The sequence below is a fragment of the Sesamum indicum genome, linkage group LG2 (genome assembly GCF_000512975.1).
Source record: "Sesamum indicum cultivar Zhongzhi No. 13 linkage group LG2, S_indicum_v1.0, whole genome shotgun sequence".
NCBI lineage: Eukaryota > Viridiplantae > Streptophyta > Magnoliopsida > Lamiales > Pedaliaceae > Sesamum > Sesamum indicum.
In genome coordinates this window covers 2,679,114-2,698,341 of record NC_026146.1, presented here as the reverse complement: position 1 = coordinate 2,698,341, position 19,228 = coordinate 2,679,114, and the positions used below count along the sequence as shown (strand labels likewise).

Sequence of the window (19,228 nt, the reverse complement as noted above, 5' to 3'; positions counted from 1 at the left end):
TCCCCCCCCCTTCCCCCCCCCCTCCCCCCCCCCCCACCCCACCCACAATTTTTTTTTCCTATTATTAATTTTGAGGTCAAATACAAAAATAATATTTTAAGACCCACTTTTAATTGAAAATTAATGTGGTCTCGGATCGCAATCTAATTCACTCATTCAAAAAAATTACAATTAATAACACTGAGCAGATTATAAGAAAATTCAATGTGTAGGAAAAAGCTGATTTATTCATTTATAAGAGTAACTCACTGTGAATCAATCGTATTCCAATCATATAAGACATCAAGTTTCCATTCACACAATTTAAGATAAAAGTATGTAATTTTTTTCAAAGCCTGTAATTATTTCTAAAATGATTTTTGATAATTCCATTCATGGAAATTTTTTATTTGGATCAAGTTCGGTCAGACAAAATCAAGATACACTTGCTATGTAATTGGTCACTTTCTCTAAACTGTACACAAATTACACGATAAGTCATAATTGATTCAAATTTAACCAAATCAGATCCGAACTAAAATTCTTCCCTTCCATTCGTACAAGGGCGGACCTCAATCACATGCATATATGCAATAATATTGATAAAATCCAGTTGACTTGTCTGAATAACAATTCTAATTCTTAATTTTAAACTGGCATGTCACATTATACTAAGTACAGCCTTATGAGAGTAAGCTATTTTTGGATCCAAATAATTTGACTCAGAAAAAGAAAACATTATCTTTGCATGTGGTGTTCAGGTTGGGAATAATACTATAGGACATTAAATTAAAGGGAAAATCAAATTTGCACTCTCAAAATTAGGTCTAATTATACAATTAGTATTTCTTATCCAGTGTAAAATTATAAATACGACTCTTGTAAATGCAAATGTGTCTCTATTTACTTGTAATTTTATAAAAGATATGAAATGTTTGTGTAATTAGATCTGACTTTGTACCGCAGACTAAAAGTATTGGGCCTGTAATTCGATTCACGTGTGCACATGAAAGGGGTTATTTGGGTTTTGGATCTTGGGATGGAAAATGGAAAGGGAGGTCTGACTCACTACCACAATAAATTACTGAGGAGAAGAGTCCTTATAATTTGTTTGTAAGTGCATAATTAATTGCACTAGTTGATGAGTATTTATTGCAGAGAAGTGGGTGATTGTAGCTTTTCTTTTTCTGCTGGGAGGTGTCTTTATGGCTGCATGCATTCATAGTTTTGACCTTTCAAAAGGCTATTAGTAGTAGTTATATATCTGTGGTAAGATTAAGGTCAATGGATGAAGGTGTAAGATTTGTAGATCCAAGAAACACCTCATTCCAATTGGGAAACTTTTTAGAAAATCAAGATTCCAACGAATTATATAGTAAATATGATGTGTTTGTTATGTGATTGGTATTTTTTTTAATTGTATGCTAATCATATACTAATAATATTATACTCGTTATTCAATTGGTTCAGATCTCGAATTAAAAGTTGCCAAGGGGCAATAGTAAAAAATGAATATGAAAAATAGACATTTTTTAAACATAAAATACCTCAAAGATGTATAAAAAGCAGGAGAGAATAATTTAGGTCTTCTGTTTTGTATTTTTAAATATTTTAGATTGCTTCATATAAGTCAAAAAAACAATGTGATGAGCCCCAATCCATAAAATTGGAGGAGGGCTTTGACACAGATCTAACCATTTTAATCATTATGTTTAACTTGCAATTATTATATAATTAAATTGCAATGTAGATGATGTGCCCGTCCCACTCACTTGTAAAATTACTCAACACACCTCAATTAAATTCAGAAATGACCTTGCACTTTAAGGATTTGTATTTTTCTTTTTGCTCGCATTCAATGTACTATAAATTGACGATATACGATTGTTCACGTCATTTCGATGTGATTAGTTCATATGAACCGAACCTATAAATATTCCAGCCCTCTGTTGCTAGGTATGTTATATATTTTATTCACAAATTGAGCTTTTGAATTAAAAGTCGGAGGGCTACAATCGAGTCATATCCAGTGTATCCCTAACCTAAATTATATGATAAAGGATTTATTCATCATGAATTCAAATCAAGGGTAGAGACAACCATTGATCCAATTTTTTTTGACTTCACAAAAAATATAATTTAACACACACACAAACAAGTTTTACGTCAATAGTAAGAAGCGCCGAGGAAGATCCTTACGATGAACATCGAAAAATGGCCCCAAAGCAGACGACATTGAGAATAGTAAATAGATTTGGGTTGGAGCAGTAGTGGAGTGGGGCATGTAATAACAACACTTGAAATGGGGAAAACGTGTAGATTAGGCAATGAAATTGGATGGATATGGATATGTTAAAGTGTTTGTCTTCTCCTCTCCACCACCCAATTCTATTCTATTTTCCAACATCATTCCAATGCATGTGCCCTCCCTCAATCTCATTGCTCTTCCTACTTTTAAATACGTTTAATAAACAGTACGACTTTGTCAGCCCCACCTCTACATTTTAACTTCTTCTCCTCCTCTTCTGTTTAATTGTAATTCTTACACATTTTACAAAAAGAAGCTACTGTAAAGGTTAATTCTTCAGATTCAGGCACATTAATTCCCGCCTAAACTCCCGCAATCATGTCCACGGTGCGTTTTCAATTTTCAGCTTCGATGGAGCTGGCAATCCGAATAGTATTTGGAGACAGTTCAACACGGAAGTTGTTATTAAAGCCAACAAGAATAGACTAGCGCATGTTTTGGGATTGATTATTAGTAGGACCCAAATAAATGGCAATCACTGGGCATTGCGACTCACATCGAGGCCCTTCAAATACAATTTACCATTGCCTGTCAATGAACTCAATTTTCCATACAGGCTAATGACCGAGGGTGGATTTCAGTCTCACTAGTATATGCAAGTGAGATTGCGATACATTTGAACCAAAACATTAGACAAATGAGATATTGCGCTGGTCAATATGTTCAATCAAACATCGGTTAACATGTCATGGAATTACTTATCATGCGTTATCATATCCCATCTAATCATATCTTGCATAATGTAATTGTTCCAACCAGCAGGACCTAATCGAAAATTTGAACTAGGTCATCATCATTTTGTAAACACGGGCTAGGAATTCTTGATGTGGAAGCATCTAGATTTATACTACGATTACCTTTAAGAAGCATTGATTAAAGATCCTTTTGAGGCAGAAACTTTCACCAAAAGCGTTGAATTTGGATTACACTTCCAGAGCTTTCTCGCTACTGATGATGAGTAGTGATAGAGAAACAGAGCACCATATTTTCAGCTGCTTTCACACTGCATTTTTCTGTCTGCATCAGTGTTCTCTATCTGATTTAAATCATACACATACGTAAGTGTATTTATATGCATATATACATATCTAGGATACAACAGCTACATTTTCTCGGCCGAGCAACATTATTTCTGATGGAAGCAACTGCAGTAATCCAATGTTTACAACCTAACAAATAACTATCACATAAAGCTATTCGTATCCCACTCATAACAAAAGTAACTCTCACAAAGACATAAATACCTGGGCCTAATCTTTAAATGTACCTATATTATCTAGGTTCGAAACCAATAGACTTGTCACCCTCAAGCTGTTAAGCAGTCATTCAAACATGAGTATTGATGACATACGGACAAAAAGTCAGCAAATAACAGCAGTTTACTAATATGTAGACATCCTTTCCATTTATGATCATGCAATTGCATTCCCTGTTTATTTGCTTTAGAGCTCTCACCCTGTTCAGGGGGGCAAATTTACTCAGTTGTATCTTCTTGACTTGCAAAGTTCTTGCAACTTCATATCAAAACTACAACATACTCGCAGTTCAAAACAATACGGAAGCCAAGATAAAGGTCTACAGACTTTTAGAGCAAGGTCATAATGTCAAGAATAACCCAAGGGAAGAAAAAGCAGGTACATCAAATGGTGAAAAATGTCGGCTGGGAACTAGATAGAGTTCACAAGGGACAAGTATGGTACAATGGAAGAGATCTCCTTCTGATGGATACTGGGCAGCATTGCCTCAACATCTCAAATCTGAAAAGAAAACCAGGCTCAGTGCCATAGCAACCCCGAGATATATGCCATGCATCCAGGAAAGAGCATTTTTAAACCAAAAATGTAAGAATATAACAGTGACTGCCCTTTCACGACATCAGCTTGTCTTCAAGAAGAGAGGAGAAATTTTCATATTCAACTTCAAAATGCAAATCCTTTTACTTGAATAGCAAGTTGATGATCATCACTTCATTTTGGAAGCTGATGGTCCAAAACAAAGCATTACGTCAGTTTCTTCATTTAATCCATGAGATATGTCATACATATAGTGCCAGCCTACTTTGGAAACTAGCCTCGATGTGATCCTCAAATTCACATACAGAAAAGTGGGAGTAAATTAGAGCTAAACCAATTACCATGACATAAGAGTCTACCGAAAAGCTGGCCTTGAGAAACTCATCATCTTGGCATCCAATTGCTACTCAGTTTCTTTTTCAGCATAGAATTTATCTATTTTGTAATTCTAAGGGAGCTCTTAAAATCCATTTTGCTCTGCTTTCCATCACGGTTTCTGTTTGCCTCCAACCTAAAGGAACAGCGCTTGTTGCACATTTTAGTTGTTAAATGTAATGTATCATATTAACTCCTAATTTCATGTTACATACGAATACTAGATGACAAACCACGAAATGTAATAAGCACCAAATATAGCAGTTCAAAAATGCCTTATTTCACCAATTTGACATGCATATTCACATCAGCTTCATATTCCCCGTAACCTCATTTCCACAGAGTATCTGAGATTATGACAAAACATGAAATCATCAGATAAATCTCAGTCACTTTGAGAAATTAACACATTTCTCCAACTAGCATTCTATTATTCAGAATTCGTCCTAAAACCCTAATTCTTCCCTTGATCAAGTTTTAAAGCATTCGCCAAGCCGAAAGTACAACTCAAAAGAAACCTCCTTATGATCAAGCTACTCACTTGAAAATAGAACATCCAATATCCACTCAATTGCTTTCGTCTCCGAAGAGAAGGCGGAGCCTAGCGGCGAAAGCTCCAGTCGGCTCGAGAGCGGCTTCGTCTAGGAGACCTTGCTTGATGCGATTCATGCGAGAAGTGAGGCTATCCTGCTCTTCTTTCAGTGCAGCGGTGTCCTCGACGAGGTCGTGAATGCGATACTTCTGGCCCAGAGATCGGCAGCTCAGCAGTAGTATCCCCGTCATCGCGAAGAACTGTACGAAGCTATGTTTTCTTTTTAACGCGTTTGCGACCAAACCGAGAGATTTGGGGTGACCTCTAGGGTTTCGCACCCCGCCTGCGGTGGAGGAGGACGGCGCCGCCGATGCCATGTCTGTGCTGAGACTATGAATTGCTGATGGCTTGCTCGTTTTCGTATTCTCTTAAGCGCTACAGCAACTTTGACAACCGCATTTCACAGGGGGCCAATTGTCGTTTTGCACCCTGAATTATAGTATTTTTGCACTTCACAACATAAAACTATTAAAATAGCAATTTGCACCTTTCAAATCCGACTCGATAAGTTTATTCTTCTTGTGCCCTTTGAATTTTTTATATAACCTCAGTATCATTCTTTTGTATCTCCTAATCCAATAATTCGGATAAACTGCTTTGTGAGTGCTGATAATTATTTGTAAGAATGCAATTATACCAGAAAATCATAATATTGCAGAAAATAAATTTTTTTAAGAAAAATGTCAAAATTCACAAGCAGAGAGTACAACTACAAGCTGCCAAGTGATACACAATTGCAAGGTGCAAAGTGCTATTTTTACTATTTAAGTTGCAAATTGCAAAAACACCACTATATTTGTTTTTATTTTCAAGTTATCTCCAAAATAAGTCAAAACATAACCAATGTTTATCATTATATAAAAACATCTTATCTAGGTATTTTTAACTGTTTTAAATTAAACATACAATACATATTTTAAATTATCTCCAAAAACAAATCAAAACATACATACTATCTCTAACACATACTTATTCATCCTTGCTTTTCTCTCTTTATCTCTATAAAATACAACAAAATATTCCGAAAACAAATTCAAACACTATGTATAGTTCCAAGTTACAAACTACCAATTACGCTCCAAAAAGAACTACGGCAGCAGTTAAAAAGAGACAGGGAAAAACAATCAAGTGTGTGTTTCTTCTTTTTCCGGAATTATATATATATAGTAATGTGTTCTATAAGAAATAAATAAGATACTTTTAATTATCTTTCAGACAGAAAATAAAAATAAAAATGACCTAATGCTTTCTTTCTCTGTTTCCATTTCGGCTTTTGCATCATATTGTTGCCGAGAAAATAAGGAAATGATGTGAATCGAAATCTCACAAATATGATGTGTGGATGGTTGGGCCAACAAGCATCAGGTATCGTTTAAGGTAAAGAATTTACATAATATATAAGGTACATCTAATTACACTGATGAATCCTATAACTATAAGGTACATCTAATTACACTGATGAATCCTATAACGAAAAACTTCCGCCAACACAGCATACAGCATGTCATGAATCCCATAAGTAAGGCTAATCACTCGCACTGAGCAAGAAAAAATGATAACGCAAGTTGCATAGAATCATAGAATACAGTAGCCCGTGAACAAATTCGTCATTTGCACAAAATACAGTGAAAAGAAACATCCTGAATATGAAACTGGCAAATGCAGACTCGATGTCGCTGCCTCAACTCATAACTCAAGCAATAGCATCTCACAAGTTGAGAACACCATAGATCCTGTGACCCTAATAATGGCTCTCATGAGACTCACTAGTTCCATATTGACAGCAAGTTAATTACTTAAAACCTGAAGATACAAATTGGAAAAGTAGACTAATGCCCAGATATTCAGCAAGAACTTAGATGCCCGCGCTAGAAAATGTTGGGCGTATAACCGTGTATAAAGTGAAAGTACCCTGTCACTATCATCAGGCACTTAATCAGGATAACAAATAGCTAAAGTTTAACATTTTCTACATGTCCTGTGAGGTGGAAACAGTAATGACGGCAAGGATGATACTGGCAGAGGGTTGTAATTACCAACTACCAGACCGCTTTAAGTAAAACCGAAACATCTCGAGGCCAAGCAAACTCAGAGAACCGTTCTATGATCCCATTTCATCATGAAGTCTCTGGAGAATATCATGATCGAGCATTTCCATGAATTCCTGTGAATCACCAAGATGAAAATCACTAGTAAAACTACATTCATGGTTTCGCAAAAGTCATGAACCAAAAAATTGTGAAGGAGTTGATACCTGTGCAAGCTCACCATGACTGCATAGTTCATTTACAACACTTTCTCCTGCACTACCACCACCAGAGAGGTTCAGTGCCCTGTCAACTAGAGAATGAAAAATCTCCTCAGATGAACTTGGGCTCCCAAGCCTCTGAACTACTCGTCCAAGACCCATCTCCTGCAACAGAGAAATCATAAAAAGTTTGCCTTATTAAACAAATAACTTTGAACATAAAAGTGAAGTTAGATTTTCTACGTAAGAGGAGAATAAAATTTTGTTTTGCCAAGTTAGAAACGTGAAAAACAACAGCAATCAGCACCTACTTAGGACAAACTAATACTTTGCAGATCTATGGAGCGAACGAGTAATATAACAAGAATCAATTGACAAACTTAGAGAACAGAATCAACAGAACTGAAATTCTACGAAATTCAAAGAAAAATAACAGCCTATTTTGACTTTTCAAGGCTATATTAGTTCACAAAGCACACATAGAGTTCCAGATACAAGGCTTTGACAAATTAAAATTAAGCCGTCCTACAAGTTCCAGTTTAGAATAATCAATGTTCTCAAGTTTCAGACCATGTCCTCCTATAAGAAAGAACTCAGGGATCAAACTATACTAAAGGAAGAACAGGTTCTTTCTTGCATGAACTTATCCCTATTATTGCTGCTGAGATGAGAACTTAAACGACAATTGAAAAAGTCATCATTCATGATCGAAGTTAAACAAATCATACATTTTTAGGGCACTGGCATCCTGCGCGACAGTCAAGTTTATAAGCACAGGCCTCACAAGCATGGGTAGCAGGTGCTCACATCATAAATAACAAAAACAAAAACTGCTCAATACGAACCTCAGCGTCATCATTAACAGCTGCTCTTTCTCTTCTTGACCTACTATCAGGAAGCAGAGGTCCTGAGGGAGGAGCTAGCTGAGACCCAGGGGAAACACCTGCCAGAGCTTGAGAAACGATAGGCATCATTTGTTGCATCATCCTTGATAGATCAATGCCACCTCCTGGGCCTCTATCCAGACCCGAAAACATGCTTCCAAGGTCGTGGCTGTCAATCTGCTGAGCAATCTGATTCACTGTATTCCTCATTGTGGGATTTTGAGTAAATTGTTGCAACATGTTTCTCAGCATATCTGGGGTACCAACACCAGTTTGCTGGGAAACTCCAGACAATAAACCATCTAGGGCAGGACTGTGCAAAATTTGAGACATTGCATCTGCTACATCACCTTGGCCATCAGCATTTTGGCTTGCTGTTGGCACACTTTGTCCTCCTCCTCCCCTAGCAATGTCTGATGATTGCCTTGAGGGCAAAGGATTCCTATTTCCCCTAGTTGGGAGTGATGCAAGAGATTGCAGAACATGCTGTCCGACTGCCCTAGATTGCTGGTTCTGACTACTAGCACTTGAATTATCAGTGTCCTTGGTTTGTGCTTTCTGCTGCCTACCTCGCCTCTACCACACATTTATCCACAAGCGCTGTTAAGTACCCATTAAAGAGAAACAGGCAAGGAAGATACAAAGAGTAGATAATGCAACAAATGGTCTCATCATATAACAACACAGTAATGGGAAACATTGAAAAACTATAATAAACTGGTGCAGAATTAACCTAAATCACCCAATTCACATTCCGTGATCGGTGCTCAAGCACACCATTCAAAATAGGGAGGCTGACAATTGCATAAAGTTCAGTTGACTTTTGCAGCTTACTCTTTTTTATTTTCTTTCCCCTGTGACCTTCTCATTTTCCTTGGGCAAAAAAATAGATTTTGCCTTGGCTGCCTAAGGATAACTAGAAATATGTAGTCCTGCTATTGGTTTCACTTTCTACAGATAGGGTATTTTTCCTACGGAAAGGGCAGAATATACTACCAATTATATTTTTGAAGGGATGGACCTTACTGAATATCATAACTTTTCACAGAGTGAGAATATTCGATGATAACAAACTGTCATATTTATTTCTATCAGAGCTCGAAGGCATTGTTACTCGTAAAAGAAACATGTTGCCACTTTCCTCTCGACTTAGAATCAATTTCATAAAGAATTAATAAAAGAACCAATTGAATCAGAAAGAGGACATAACCAACCCGAAAAAGATTATAGATATTAATTAAGCATGCCGATCAAAAAGAATTCACAAAAACTTATCCACATTTCTAAACCAATTAATAAATGCGAAAATTCTTATTTTAGAACTTAACTACGAAGAATGGAAATGCACCTGAAATCCGTGTGACCGAAAAAGACCACTTCAAGAAAGCAAAACAAAGCAATTTCTTACCTTAGGCTGAAGGCCTCCTAGCCCCAATCCAAGAGGGATGCCCGAAGGACTATCAGCATTATCATTATCATCACCCCGATCAGATGCCGTTGGCCTTTTATCAGAGCCTCCTTCAGAACTTATAGAAGGTTCACTAACTGAACCCACACCAGCTCCCTTCCCTTTAATATCAGGTTGGTTGCATGCAGTTTGTGCCTGACAGTTTACATCTAGTGAGTACAAATGTGATTTGGACCACAAGCAATCAAATTCAATGGCTCCCATTTTTAACCTTCTGATCATCCATCATGCTGACATGAGGTGAAGTATGGCTGGCCTCAGCAGTCCTCTGTCTGCTTGTATTTTCTCCAGAACCAACAGGTTGGTCTTGATTGGCTGAATCCTCTGTTTGGCCTTCACAAATACAGAAGTACGTTAGCATATAATACCCTGTACATAACAAAGCAGATTTTGGTGTGCATGCCTGAAGGTGCCTGATCGTTCTGCATGTTAGATAACAGACTTCTCATTTGAGCGTTGATTTCAGCAACCACAGAGGAAATAGAATTTGAATCAGGTGTCTGTTGAACACCAGTACCAGGTGCCAAAGCACCAGAGATTGAAACCATCGCAGGTTGCGAAACAACATTAGCAGTGACACCTACTCCTGAAGACCCCCGTGCTTGACCGAAATCACTAGACTCAGATACATTAGCACGTTCTTCTTGCGTTCCTTCTCCATTAGGTGCCCGGTTACCCAATTGAGAAACCATAGGTGCCAGTGATGCTCCTGGTTCAAAGTTGAATTCCATTAAGACATTGAGAAAAATGCATACTCAGAGAAATATATTAGATTTGTATTTCTTAAATACCACATACCAGTATGAATATGAATATTTACATTCCTTGGAATACTAGCAACACCAACTGGGCCCATAGCCATAGGACTTGGTGAGACACCCGATGAAGCACCAAAAAGAGAGCTGGTTTGGAGAGGAAATGGCTGCAAATCGTGCATGAGAATCATAAATAGCAAAATTAAAGAGAGAAAAATGTATATCACTAAATTGAGACGCATCAAGAAGATATTCCTGAAGGACACAAATGTTCAGAGGATCTATACACGATAAGTGCAAACCTTCAAAGAAAATCTAGGCAGGTTAAGTTATTATTGTCCAAAATAACATCTCGGAGCAAGCTTCAATTAATTCCATCCAAAGAAATTAAAAACATAAAATCGGCACATGAAAGCTTAAAAACAATTCACTTAATTCAATCAGTTCAATTAACAGTTTTAAGATGCACCAGATTTTCCTGGAAACCATAACATTTTAGCACAACGCAGAACAAAAGGAAGCGTGCGTGCATGTTCAGGATATATTAAGGAATTTTTAATAGATAAACATAAGCTTCACAGTAATAATCAGGGGTTGAATTAGAAACCTGAACCATAATCGGATTAGGTCCTGATGGGGATATATAAACAGCAGGTCCAGCATTCACAAAAGATTCAGCCTGCATAAACATCCGAAGATTGTTAATGGCTTACATTCACAAAAGGGCAAGCTGATAAGGTCAAGGAGAAGGACATACTGGAGATTGTCCCATGCGAAGTGTTAAAATGGTCCTCCCCAGTTCTAGAAGAAGTGCACCTAAGTGTTGCATCGCCATGCCTAATTGAGTAGATTCTGTCTGTACTTGCCCCCTTACCACAGGATCATTAGATCCCCCCTCATGATTTAATCTGCCTGCAGTGTGCTACAAAGTCACAGCAGGTTATAAATAGAATCAGAACCAAGAACAAAATACTAAAAGTTGAAGTTAGTAGCCAAACCATGTGAACATAAATCTATCAATCAGATGCTGCATTCGGTAACAAATAATGATGGAAATAAAGTTTTTGAAGATGTATTAACAGTAAGATCACATATGGGCAAGACAAGCTTCCCCACCAGCCACCCCCAACCCATCCTTTTTCATCTCCTCCTTTTATTTGCCTAAAGAAGCTTCTCCACCAGCCACCCGCAACCCATTCTTTTTCATCTCCTCCTTTTATTTGCCTAAAGAATGCAACAACAAATTTACCAAACTTAAAAAATTGCGATCATTCTCAAGCTTGACTATAATCATTTTTACACGACTTAGAGCACCCTACTTTATGACATTTTACTTCATTTTCTTTTCTGATGATCCAATGTACTCCAGTTTCATTTCATGAGCTCACAATCACTTGACTATTCCATACAGATCAGCTGAAAATAATTAGTTTGCTCACTTTTTTTTAACGGAACTAGTTTGTTCACTTGACATCTGATAAGATAAACAGCGCAAAATCATTCAACTTTCCAGGTGCAACTAGCAGCACCTTTTTTCTTATTAGAACAAAAGTTTCCACTTTACACTCACTCCTTTAACCCAAAAGTATATATCTTTATCCATGTGAGTAAGATAATAACATAATACAAAGAACTCATAGTTGAAGGTTTACTTCTGAATATGTAAATCTACCAACACTTTTCATATATCATATAATATAACAAGCACCATATGTCAAATGGAAGACAAAGAAATAGTTGACATTCAGAGTTCAAAAGGTGAGAGGAGCACTAATGATCAAGTAAAGTACAGTAAATGAACAACAATAACTATTTAGTTTTCCTTTTCCCTTCTGTTCTGACAGTTAAGTGAGGTCTCCAGGAAGGGCAAAAGGGAAGATTTTAGAATTATTCGAACAATTGGTTCCCACAGTTCCATCAGGAGCATAGGAACATGACCTTCAAGAGAGGGAAGCATGGCTTAAATCAAGAGCACAATGAAGTCACTAATTCAGAAGAAAAATACACATATGCTGGCCCACATGCCACAGTAAAATAAACAACAAAGGTTGGCAGTACAAAATTGTAAGACAGAGATAATAATCTCATAAGGATGGTACTTACAGATAATGCTGGAACAGCATGATCACTAAGGAGACGTTGTGCACGTTGTAAAACAATGCTCAAAGCGTCCACCGTTCGTAAACCACGAGAATTTGAAGGCAGTTCAAGAGTATCACTAGCCACCGGTGATTGATTTGGTTGATTACCTGGATTTGAAGACAGGAATTTAGGAATCCTCATACAAGGCACTTCCTGAGCACAAAACCAAACTCAAGAATGCTTATGTTGTTACCATTTTGTGAGAATGCCAGTTCCATTCGGTTCATGAACTCAATTAGTGTGCTCAGTGAATCAGGAATTGGCTGACCATGGGGAAAAATTGTCAGATTAGGTAGAACATAAGCAAATCTTACTTAAAGCAAAATTTGATATTCTTCTACCATGTTCAGTGATGGAACAGCAATTGCTGCTCCTAGTGGGGTTTGCATAGCCTGGGATGCAGCTTGCCCATGAAAGGCTTGCCAAGGGACAGACTGATTTCCATTCTGACTTTGACTGGCAGAATTAGACTGTGATGCTTCTGTTTCATTTGCATTAGAAGTCTGAATACGAGAAAATGACTATCAATAAACCCATTAACTAACAAGAATCTGGAATAATGAAAAGCAGAGACAATATTGGAAAGAGGGGCCTAAATTTATGGGACAGCATCAACAAATAATAAATTCAACAGCAACTCCATTATCATATGAATACACAAAGATCCATCCGCAAATTTATTAGATTGCTCTTTTCTTCTTCATTATTCACATTATTCACTTCAACAACAGAATGCTGAGCAATTATATATACATGCATATCTACACTAGAACTACAGCAAGCAAAAGTGACAAAATGTGTTACAACTTAGACGCAAGTCAAACAAGTAGCCACACTCAGAGGTCAGTGACATTAACTGAAAATAATTGTTTTTGTTATTATCTAAAAGTGCTAACAAATATAATACTTCGGCATCAGATTTTGGAGTAGACAAGCTCAGAGCATTGAGTTGTAAACAGTCAATTAAAATCACTAAAGGATTGATTTCCTATGAAATAGCCACCACACGCTTGATTAGCAAATTGACGAACGTGAAATCTTCAACAGATGCCAATAATGATCTTAGCTGGAAGGCTAAATGACAAAGGACACCATCAAAATTACTATATCATGGTAATGATACCAGTTCTTCGACAAGGAGAAATGTGCTTTCCCTAGGATAAAATCCATACTGCGTGAATAACAACATAGTCTGACACACATAGAAAATATACACGTAACTTTGCACATAACCCAACACACAGGCATCTTAAGTAGTTAATCGATATACACTCCGAAACAAATTGTTTAAAGCGCAATAACAGGAGGAGAAAATTAAAATAAAAGAAGTACTACCGGAACGCCAGTTTGCATGCCTCCTGTCTGTGTACCAATTCCGATAGTGTTCAATACTGCCCCAATGACCTAAAAAGCATACATATCTAATGATTGCCATAGAATATATAATTTCACATAGCTCCATTATTAAATGTACATGGCAACTCTAGCATAACAATACAAACACACCCGACTTAAATCTGGAACAACAGCTTCCCCTGGATCTCCAACATTTAATGTCCCCAATACTATACTGTGGGCAATTGGTCCAATACGATTACGTGATACACCAGCATTAGGATCTTGTCCTGTAACCCAAAATAAGGAAGTGATAATGAAAATTGGGAAGAATATTGTACCAGAACGTTTACATCTCAAGTAAAACTTGCAATCAAAATGCAACTCGTCTTATGACCTCTACCACCACTACTAGAGGTTGCCTCCCGAGAGCTGGAACCAGGAGATGGCTGTGGCTGCCTTTCAACTAAATGCAAAGTATCCCCATTTTCAACATCTGTCGTATTGTTAAGTAGACACCATAAAGATGGTGCAATATGCATGATATACCAATACACACACTCACACACACACACATATACAGTGTGAAGGTACCTAAACAAAACAATGTCATAATTGCCCGAGATAAGTACAGAACAAAAAAAAATTACAGGTAATATATAAGTTTAACAAGTTCATAATAATGGTAATAACTGACATCCATGATAAACTGAAAATATATATCAGTTTATTTTGAGTTTCTCAAAAGTCATATATGATTATTCTCAATATATAAATCACCTTACTCCATCTCCCATAGAATCTCTTTTAATTGATTGAATTGCTAAGCAGCCAAGAGTACATGCACAAGCACCAAAACATAGACTGCATAAAAATAAATAACAAGCAAGCACCCGCGCACGCGCACACATATACGTATGTGTGTATATTATATATTATCAAACATATCATATGTATGAATATGCATACAGATAAGCGGAGGCATACTCACCTCTTCTCATCGAAGAATGATGCAAGCAGAATAAACTCATACAAGTTCATATTTTTATAACAGTAACTTATACAACACTCGGTACAAAATGGGAGAAAAACTAATATGAGTAGAGAAAAAATCGGTGGTAGGATACTATATTCAGAAAGAAGATGATCATCTTTCAAGACCTTGCCCCGAAAAATTAGACGCTGCTGCCCAACAGGCACACCACTTTGACTGGCTATTTTCTCCTTGAATGCTGATACAACCATCTGAAATGGTATCAACAACATGTTAGACAACAACGGTGCAATCAGCATAAGAGATACAAGTAATATAGTAGTCATCCAAAAGAAGATTCAAGTTGTTCCTTCAATTAAGGGATCATGCTCCGGATTCCGGAACACACTTTTCAATAAAACAATGGATAGAAAATAACAAATAATCATTATAAACAGAAAACTTATTATATTTTATTATGCACTGCAAATTTATATTCCGACTACAGATGAAGGAATTGGGCAAGTATCAAGCAAGAATCTCGAGCATCTAGAAAGGGATCACGTAAGATTCTAGAAGGCCTACGGTAAACATCTCCTATGCTCTCTTTGATATATTTTCTCTTTTCCTTTAGGAGTGACTCATAAAGAACCTGGAAGCAACAAGACAACCTGGCAGATACACAATAAACTAATAAAAGGATGGCCATTGCCTTCAAAACTATCAACATGCTAGTCACAAGATTAAATAAGAAATTACATTCTTATCCACATTAAAGCTGTAAATCCGGGAATCCAGGGTCTTGATATTGAGCTGAAGATTTGAGTCAGAGCACCCCCCAGAAACATCACTTGTACTTGAACCATCATGGAGCTGCGACTCCGCCATGTACCTTCAAAGTTGAGACAGGTGTAATAAGCATCACAAATATCCGCATGTATAATTTTAACATGACACCCATCATCGTGATAAAAATAAAAGAACCCATGAATCAAGGATCCATTACACATGTCAGCTTTGCTAGCAATATATGAATTCTATTTTTCCATCGTTAAGGCATCTGCAGTATACAACATGAAACATATCTCTGTTACAAATGGGTTACTCAGCAACATCAGAAAACAACGCCAGAGTTAGACCTTTGGGCTTAATTTGGGGCTGGATCTTATCCCATCCATATGAGATAAATGGAGAAAATTCTGCACAAGTAAATGAAATGCAGAATGGTACTTCCAAACAAGAACTACCAAAACCTAAACCTGAAGAACTGCACAACACGCGAACAACTGATAACCAAGGGCTCCACAAATGCATTCACTACTAAGCAACATTAAAGGTGTATAGAGAAAAACAACCAATATGGGATGCCTAAAAGCCAAACAATGTCGCCAAATATTCTTTCTGTTAAGTATAAGCTGGTCCAGTTTCATTTTCATATAGATGACTGGTTTAAGTTATATGATACCACCTTTGATATTCCAGAGAGAGTGAGAGACTATACAGAATGGGTTGTTTAAGGACTCTTCTTTAGCTCAAAATCTCAATCAAGATCAAATTTCAGACCAGATTAGACGGGAAAACTGGAAGCCCGAGTATCTTTGGTAGACATGTCAATTGTTAATGTGAACCCATTTGCTTGGACAGTCATCTTCTTCCTTTTTGTTACTATTCATGCATAACAATGCGCACAAGTCAAATCCCATTAACAAATAAGCTACAGAAAAAAATAAAGAAAGAAAAATCTAAACTTGCTAAGAAGTTCACATCATTCACAGCATTCGACAAACATTAAATTCCACAAATCATTGCGCAACAACAACCGAACACTTCAGACTCAAAAACCAAATGCGAAAGGAAACTAATAGTTCAAAAAATGGCATTCAGAAATTCAAGCAACAACACGCATTAGCATACAGCGCAACCAACAATCAGGAATTTTACAGCAATAACGCTTTTTTCCCATTGGCAACACAAAGAAAATAAATACAGATACAATAAATCATCAGATTCCATTTGCAACCAACAAAGCTGCGCCTAGGGTTTGCAATAACAAATCACAAAACGAAGAAAAAAAAAAGAAACTAAAAAGAAGACAGACACGCATACGGAGCGATTGAATCAAACCTTGGAGTTACGGGAAGAAAATCAGAGAAAAATTGCGAGCGATAAGCAGTTCGAATCGCGGAATCTTGGAGTCAAAGAAACAATTTTGAGCGAAGAACAAAAATGTAAACTGCGAGGGCTTAAACGTCATCACAACATGAAAAATTGGTATTTGTTCCAGAAGCGTCTAGAGTTCACTTGCAAAGACTCATCATTGTTTTTTTAAATTGTTTGCAGTACTGTTATTTATATCCGGAGTCGCTACAACGCGTGTGACGATTTTAGTTTGTGAACGGATGAAAACGCAATGTGATGTTCTAAATAAATTAGTTATAATCGTCAATAAAATTAATTATTATTATCAAATGCATATAATTAATTAACAATTATTATAATATATTTTTTAATAACACATTTACATACATTTATTAGTTGGATACACCACATAATTATTTTTAATTTTTGGTTTACTTCCTTTTGGATCAGCCCACTATTTTTTTTTTTTTTGGGTGAAATGTAAGTTTCATTCATCCAAGAATATTTGCAGTGTACTCCGGGCATACCCGGAGAGTACAAAAGCCCACGCTCAAGTTAAGAAACAATCAAACCGTGTGAGAAAAGCGTCCAAAGGACCCTATACAATGTAACCTTGACTAAAATAATAAGCCCCTCGGGACAGGGCGTTAAGCCCTCAAAGATAACTTCGTTGTGATGCCTCCAAAGTGTGTAGACCGTGCATGCCAAAGCGAGATGTCGCGCTTTGTTCTGCATGGAGGAACCTGTTTTCTCCTTCTTGAGCCACTTGACCGCACTTTGAAGGGTTGACATAGACCGGTTAATGCCAAGCTAGTGTCGGATGCGTGACCAAACGAAGTTGCTGAACGGGCACTCAAAGAAAATGTGCTTGGCCGATTCCTTAGTGTTGATACATAGTGAGCATAAATCCTCCTCTTTGAGGAATCCAAGTCTGTCCCTTGTATTTAGTCTACCGCGCAAGCCAAGCGACAAGATAAATGAGTACTTCGGTGGGGTAAAAACCTTCCATATAGCCGCTTTCCAATGCTGCCTCGCAAGTTTCGGTTTGAAGTACTCATAAGCTTTCGACGTTTGGAGACCCTTTGGGGTAGACCATCTTGTCATCTGTTCGATCGCTGCCTCCGGAGAACCAAAATCAGTGACCACCCTGTTGCGAATTTCGGCAAGCCGTTGAAGGAGTGGAGAATCCCCCTTCTTCGGTTGCCAGTCCCAGATTGATGCACCTCTAAGGTAGACACCGTTGACCCACTGCACACACAACGTGTCTGCCTTACGGTGAATGTTCCATAATACACGGGCAAGGAGGGCCACGTTCCAAGACTGTATGTGTCGAATGCCGAGTCCACCTTCTTCCTTGGGATGACAGATTTCCTCCCAAGCTACCGGTGCCTTCCTAGAGTTCCATAGAAAATTCCTGCATAGTCGGTGGATTTTCTCGATGACCGCCGCTGGAAGTGGGAAGACTCAGAGCCAAAAGCACTCCACCCCCTGAATAACTAAGCGGATAAGTTCCAGTCGGCCTGCATAAGATAAGGATTTGCCCGTCCACTTCGAAATGCAGTTGGCAATTTGATCCACAAGCGGTGAGTAGTTGGTGACCAAAAGCCGCTGTGCCGCTAGTGGAATGTCAAGGTATCTGACCGGCATCTCACCTCTCGCAAACTCCGTATGAGCGAGAATCCCGTCAAGCTCCTCATTTTGAATGCCCGCTGTGAATATGCTTAACTTAGAGGTATTAACTGTGAGGTCGGATGCGTCCTTAAACTCTTGGAGCATTCCATCAAGACGTGAATAGATGGAATGTCGCCACGGGAGAAAAGCATGAGATCATCGGCAAAGAGGAGATGAGTGCTTTTCAACTTCTCGCATTTGGGGTGAAAGTTGAAGTCCGAAATAGATGTTTTCTTCTTGACCAGTCGGGAGAAATGTTTCATGCTAAGGAGGAAAAGGGCCGACGACATCGGGTCTCCTTGCCTTAGGCCTTTCCTCCCCGGAAAAAACCCATGAAGGGAGTCATTTAAAGCCACTGAAAATGATGAATTGCAAACGCATTCCATAATCCAAGATATAAACAGTGGGGGAAAACCATACCCGTGAAGAACTCGGGCGATTGGCCATATTTTGGGTGATTGGCCACGAGTTCGACCTGACCTTCAAGAAGCTCAAACCAGCTTCGACCCAAACCATTGAGTATTGAAGCTTGTTCACTCTTCCTTTCCGATGACTCTCCCTCTCCC

At 37.8% G+C, this 19,228-nt stretch overlaps 2 protein-coding genes and 1 long non-coding RNA gene across 9 annotated transcripts; 1 reads left to right on the top strand and 2 right to left on the bottom strand.

Annotated features, from left to right (window-relative positions):
- LOC105178042 lies at positions 1,816-5,470 on the bottom strand. Of its 5 annotated transcripts, XR_002288094.1 has the most exons (3): positions 4,997-5,470; positions 3,145-3,323; positions 1,816-3,052 (listed from the first exon to the last, which is right to left on the bottom strand). XR_002288094.1 is itself a non-coding variant. In XM_020698134.1 (2 exons), the coding sequence occupies exon 1, from the start codon at positions 5,362-5,364 to the stop codon at positions 5,023-5,025; it is 342 nt and encodes a 113-aa protein (XP_020553793.1). In that variant the 5' UTR covers positions 5,365-5,470; the 3' UTR covers positions 1,816-3,323; positions 4,997-5,022. The 5 variants fall into 5 exon arrangements, 4 of the variants coding, with proteins under 4 accessions (XP_020553793.1, XP_020553795.1, XP_011099687.1 ...); XM_020698134.1 differs by having other exon boundaries at positions 1,816-3,323; XM_020698136.1 differs by having other exon boundaries at positions 1,816-3,290.
- LOC110011559 lies at positions 6,180-7,005 on the top strand. Its single transcript, XR_002286558.1, has 2 exons — positions 6,180-6,449; positions 6,488-7,005. It is a non-coding gene; the product is annotated as an uncharacterized LOC110011559 (long non-coding RNA).
- Positions 6,601-17,147, bottom strand: LOC105178026 (large proline-rich protein BAG6). Of its 3 annotated transcripts, none has more exons than XM_011101373.2 (18): positions 16,977-17,147; positions 15,612-15,744; positions 15,007-15,124; positions 14,277-14,375; positions 14,051-14,169; positions 13,880-13,948; positions 12,886-13,047; positions 12,738-12,807; positions 12,506-12,651; positions 11,160-11,324; positions 11,010-11,081; positions 10,446-10,569; positions 10,051-10,356; positions 9,859-9,971; positions 9,588-9,782; positions 8,141-8,755; positions 7,302-7,460; positions 6,601-7,211 (listed from the first exon to the last, which is right to left on the bottom strand). In XM_011101373.2, exons 2-18 carry the CDS (start codon positions 15,738-15,740, stop codon positions 7,149-7,151), a joined length of 2,724 nt encoding a protein of 907 aa, XP_011099675.1. In that variant the 5' UTR covers positions 15,741-15,744; positions 16,977-17,147; the 3' UTR covers positions 6,601-7,148. The 3 variants fall into 3 exon arrangements, with proteins under 3 accessions (XP_011099675.1, XP_020547382.1, XP_011099667.1); XM_020691723.1 differs by having other exon boundaries at positions 9,859-9,980; positions 14,283-14,375; XM_011101365.2 differs by having other exon boundaries at positions 6,643-7,211; positions 9,859-9,980; positions 16,977-17,146.

Bases quoted from the DNA above. Each gene is read 5' to 3' on its own strand.
- LOC105178042 (XM_020698134.1), bottom strand. From the start codon at position 5,364: ATGGCATCGGCGGCGCCGTCCTCCTCCACCGCAGGCGGGGTGCGAAAC.
- LOC105178026 (XM_011101365.2), bottom strand. From the start codon at position 15,740: ATGGCGGAGTCGCAGCTCCATGATGGTTCAAGTACAAGTGATGTTTCT. The intron at 13,048-13,879 runs GTAGTACTTCTT...TCTCGTATTCAG, and splicing joins GCATGCAAACTGGCGTTCCG to ACTTCTAATGCAAATGAAAC. The intron at 8,756-9,587 runs GTAAGAAATTGC...AATGTGTGGTAG, and splicing joins TAGGAGGCCTTCAGCCTAAG to AGGCGAGGTAGGCAGCAGAA.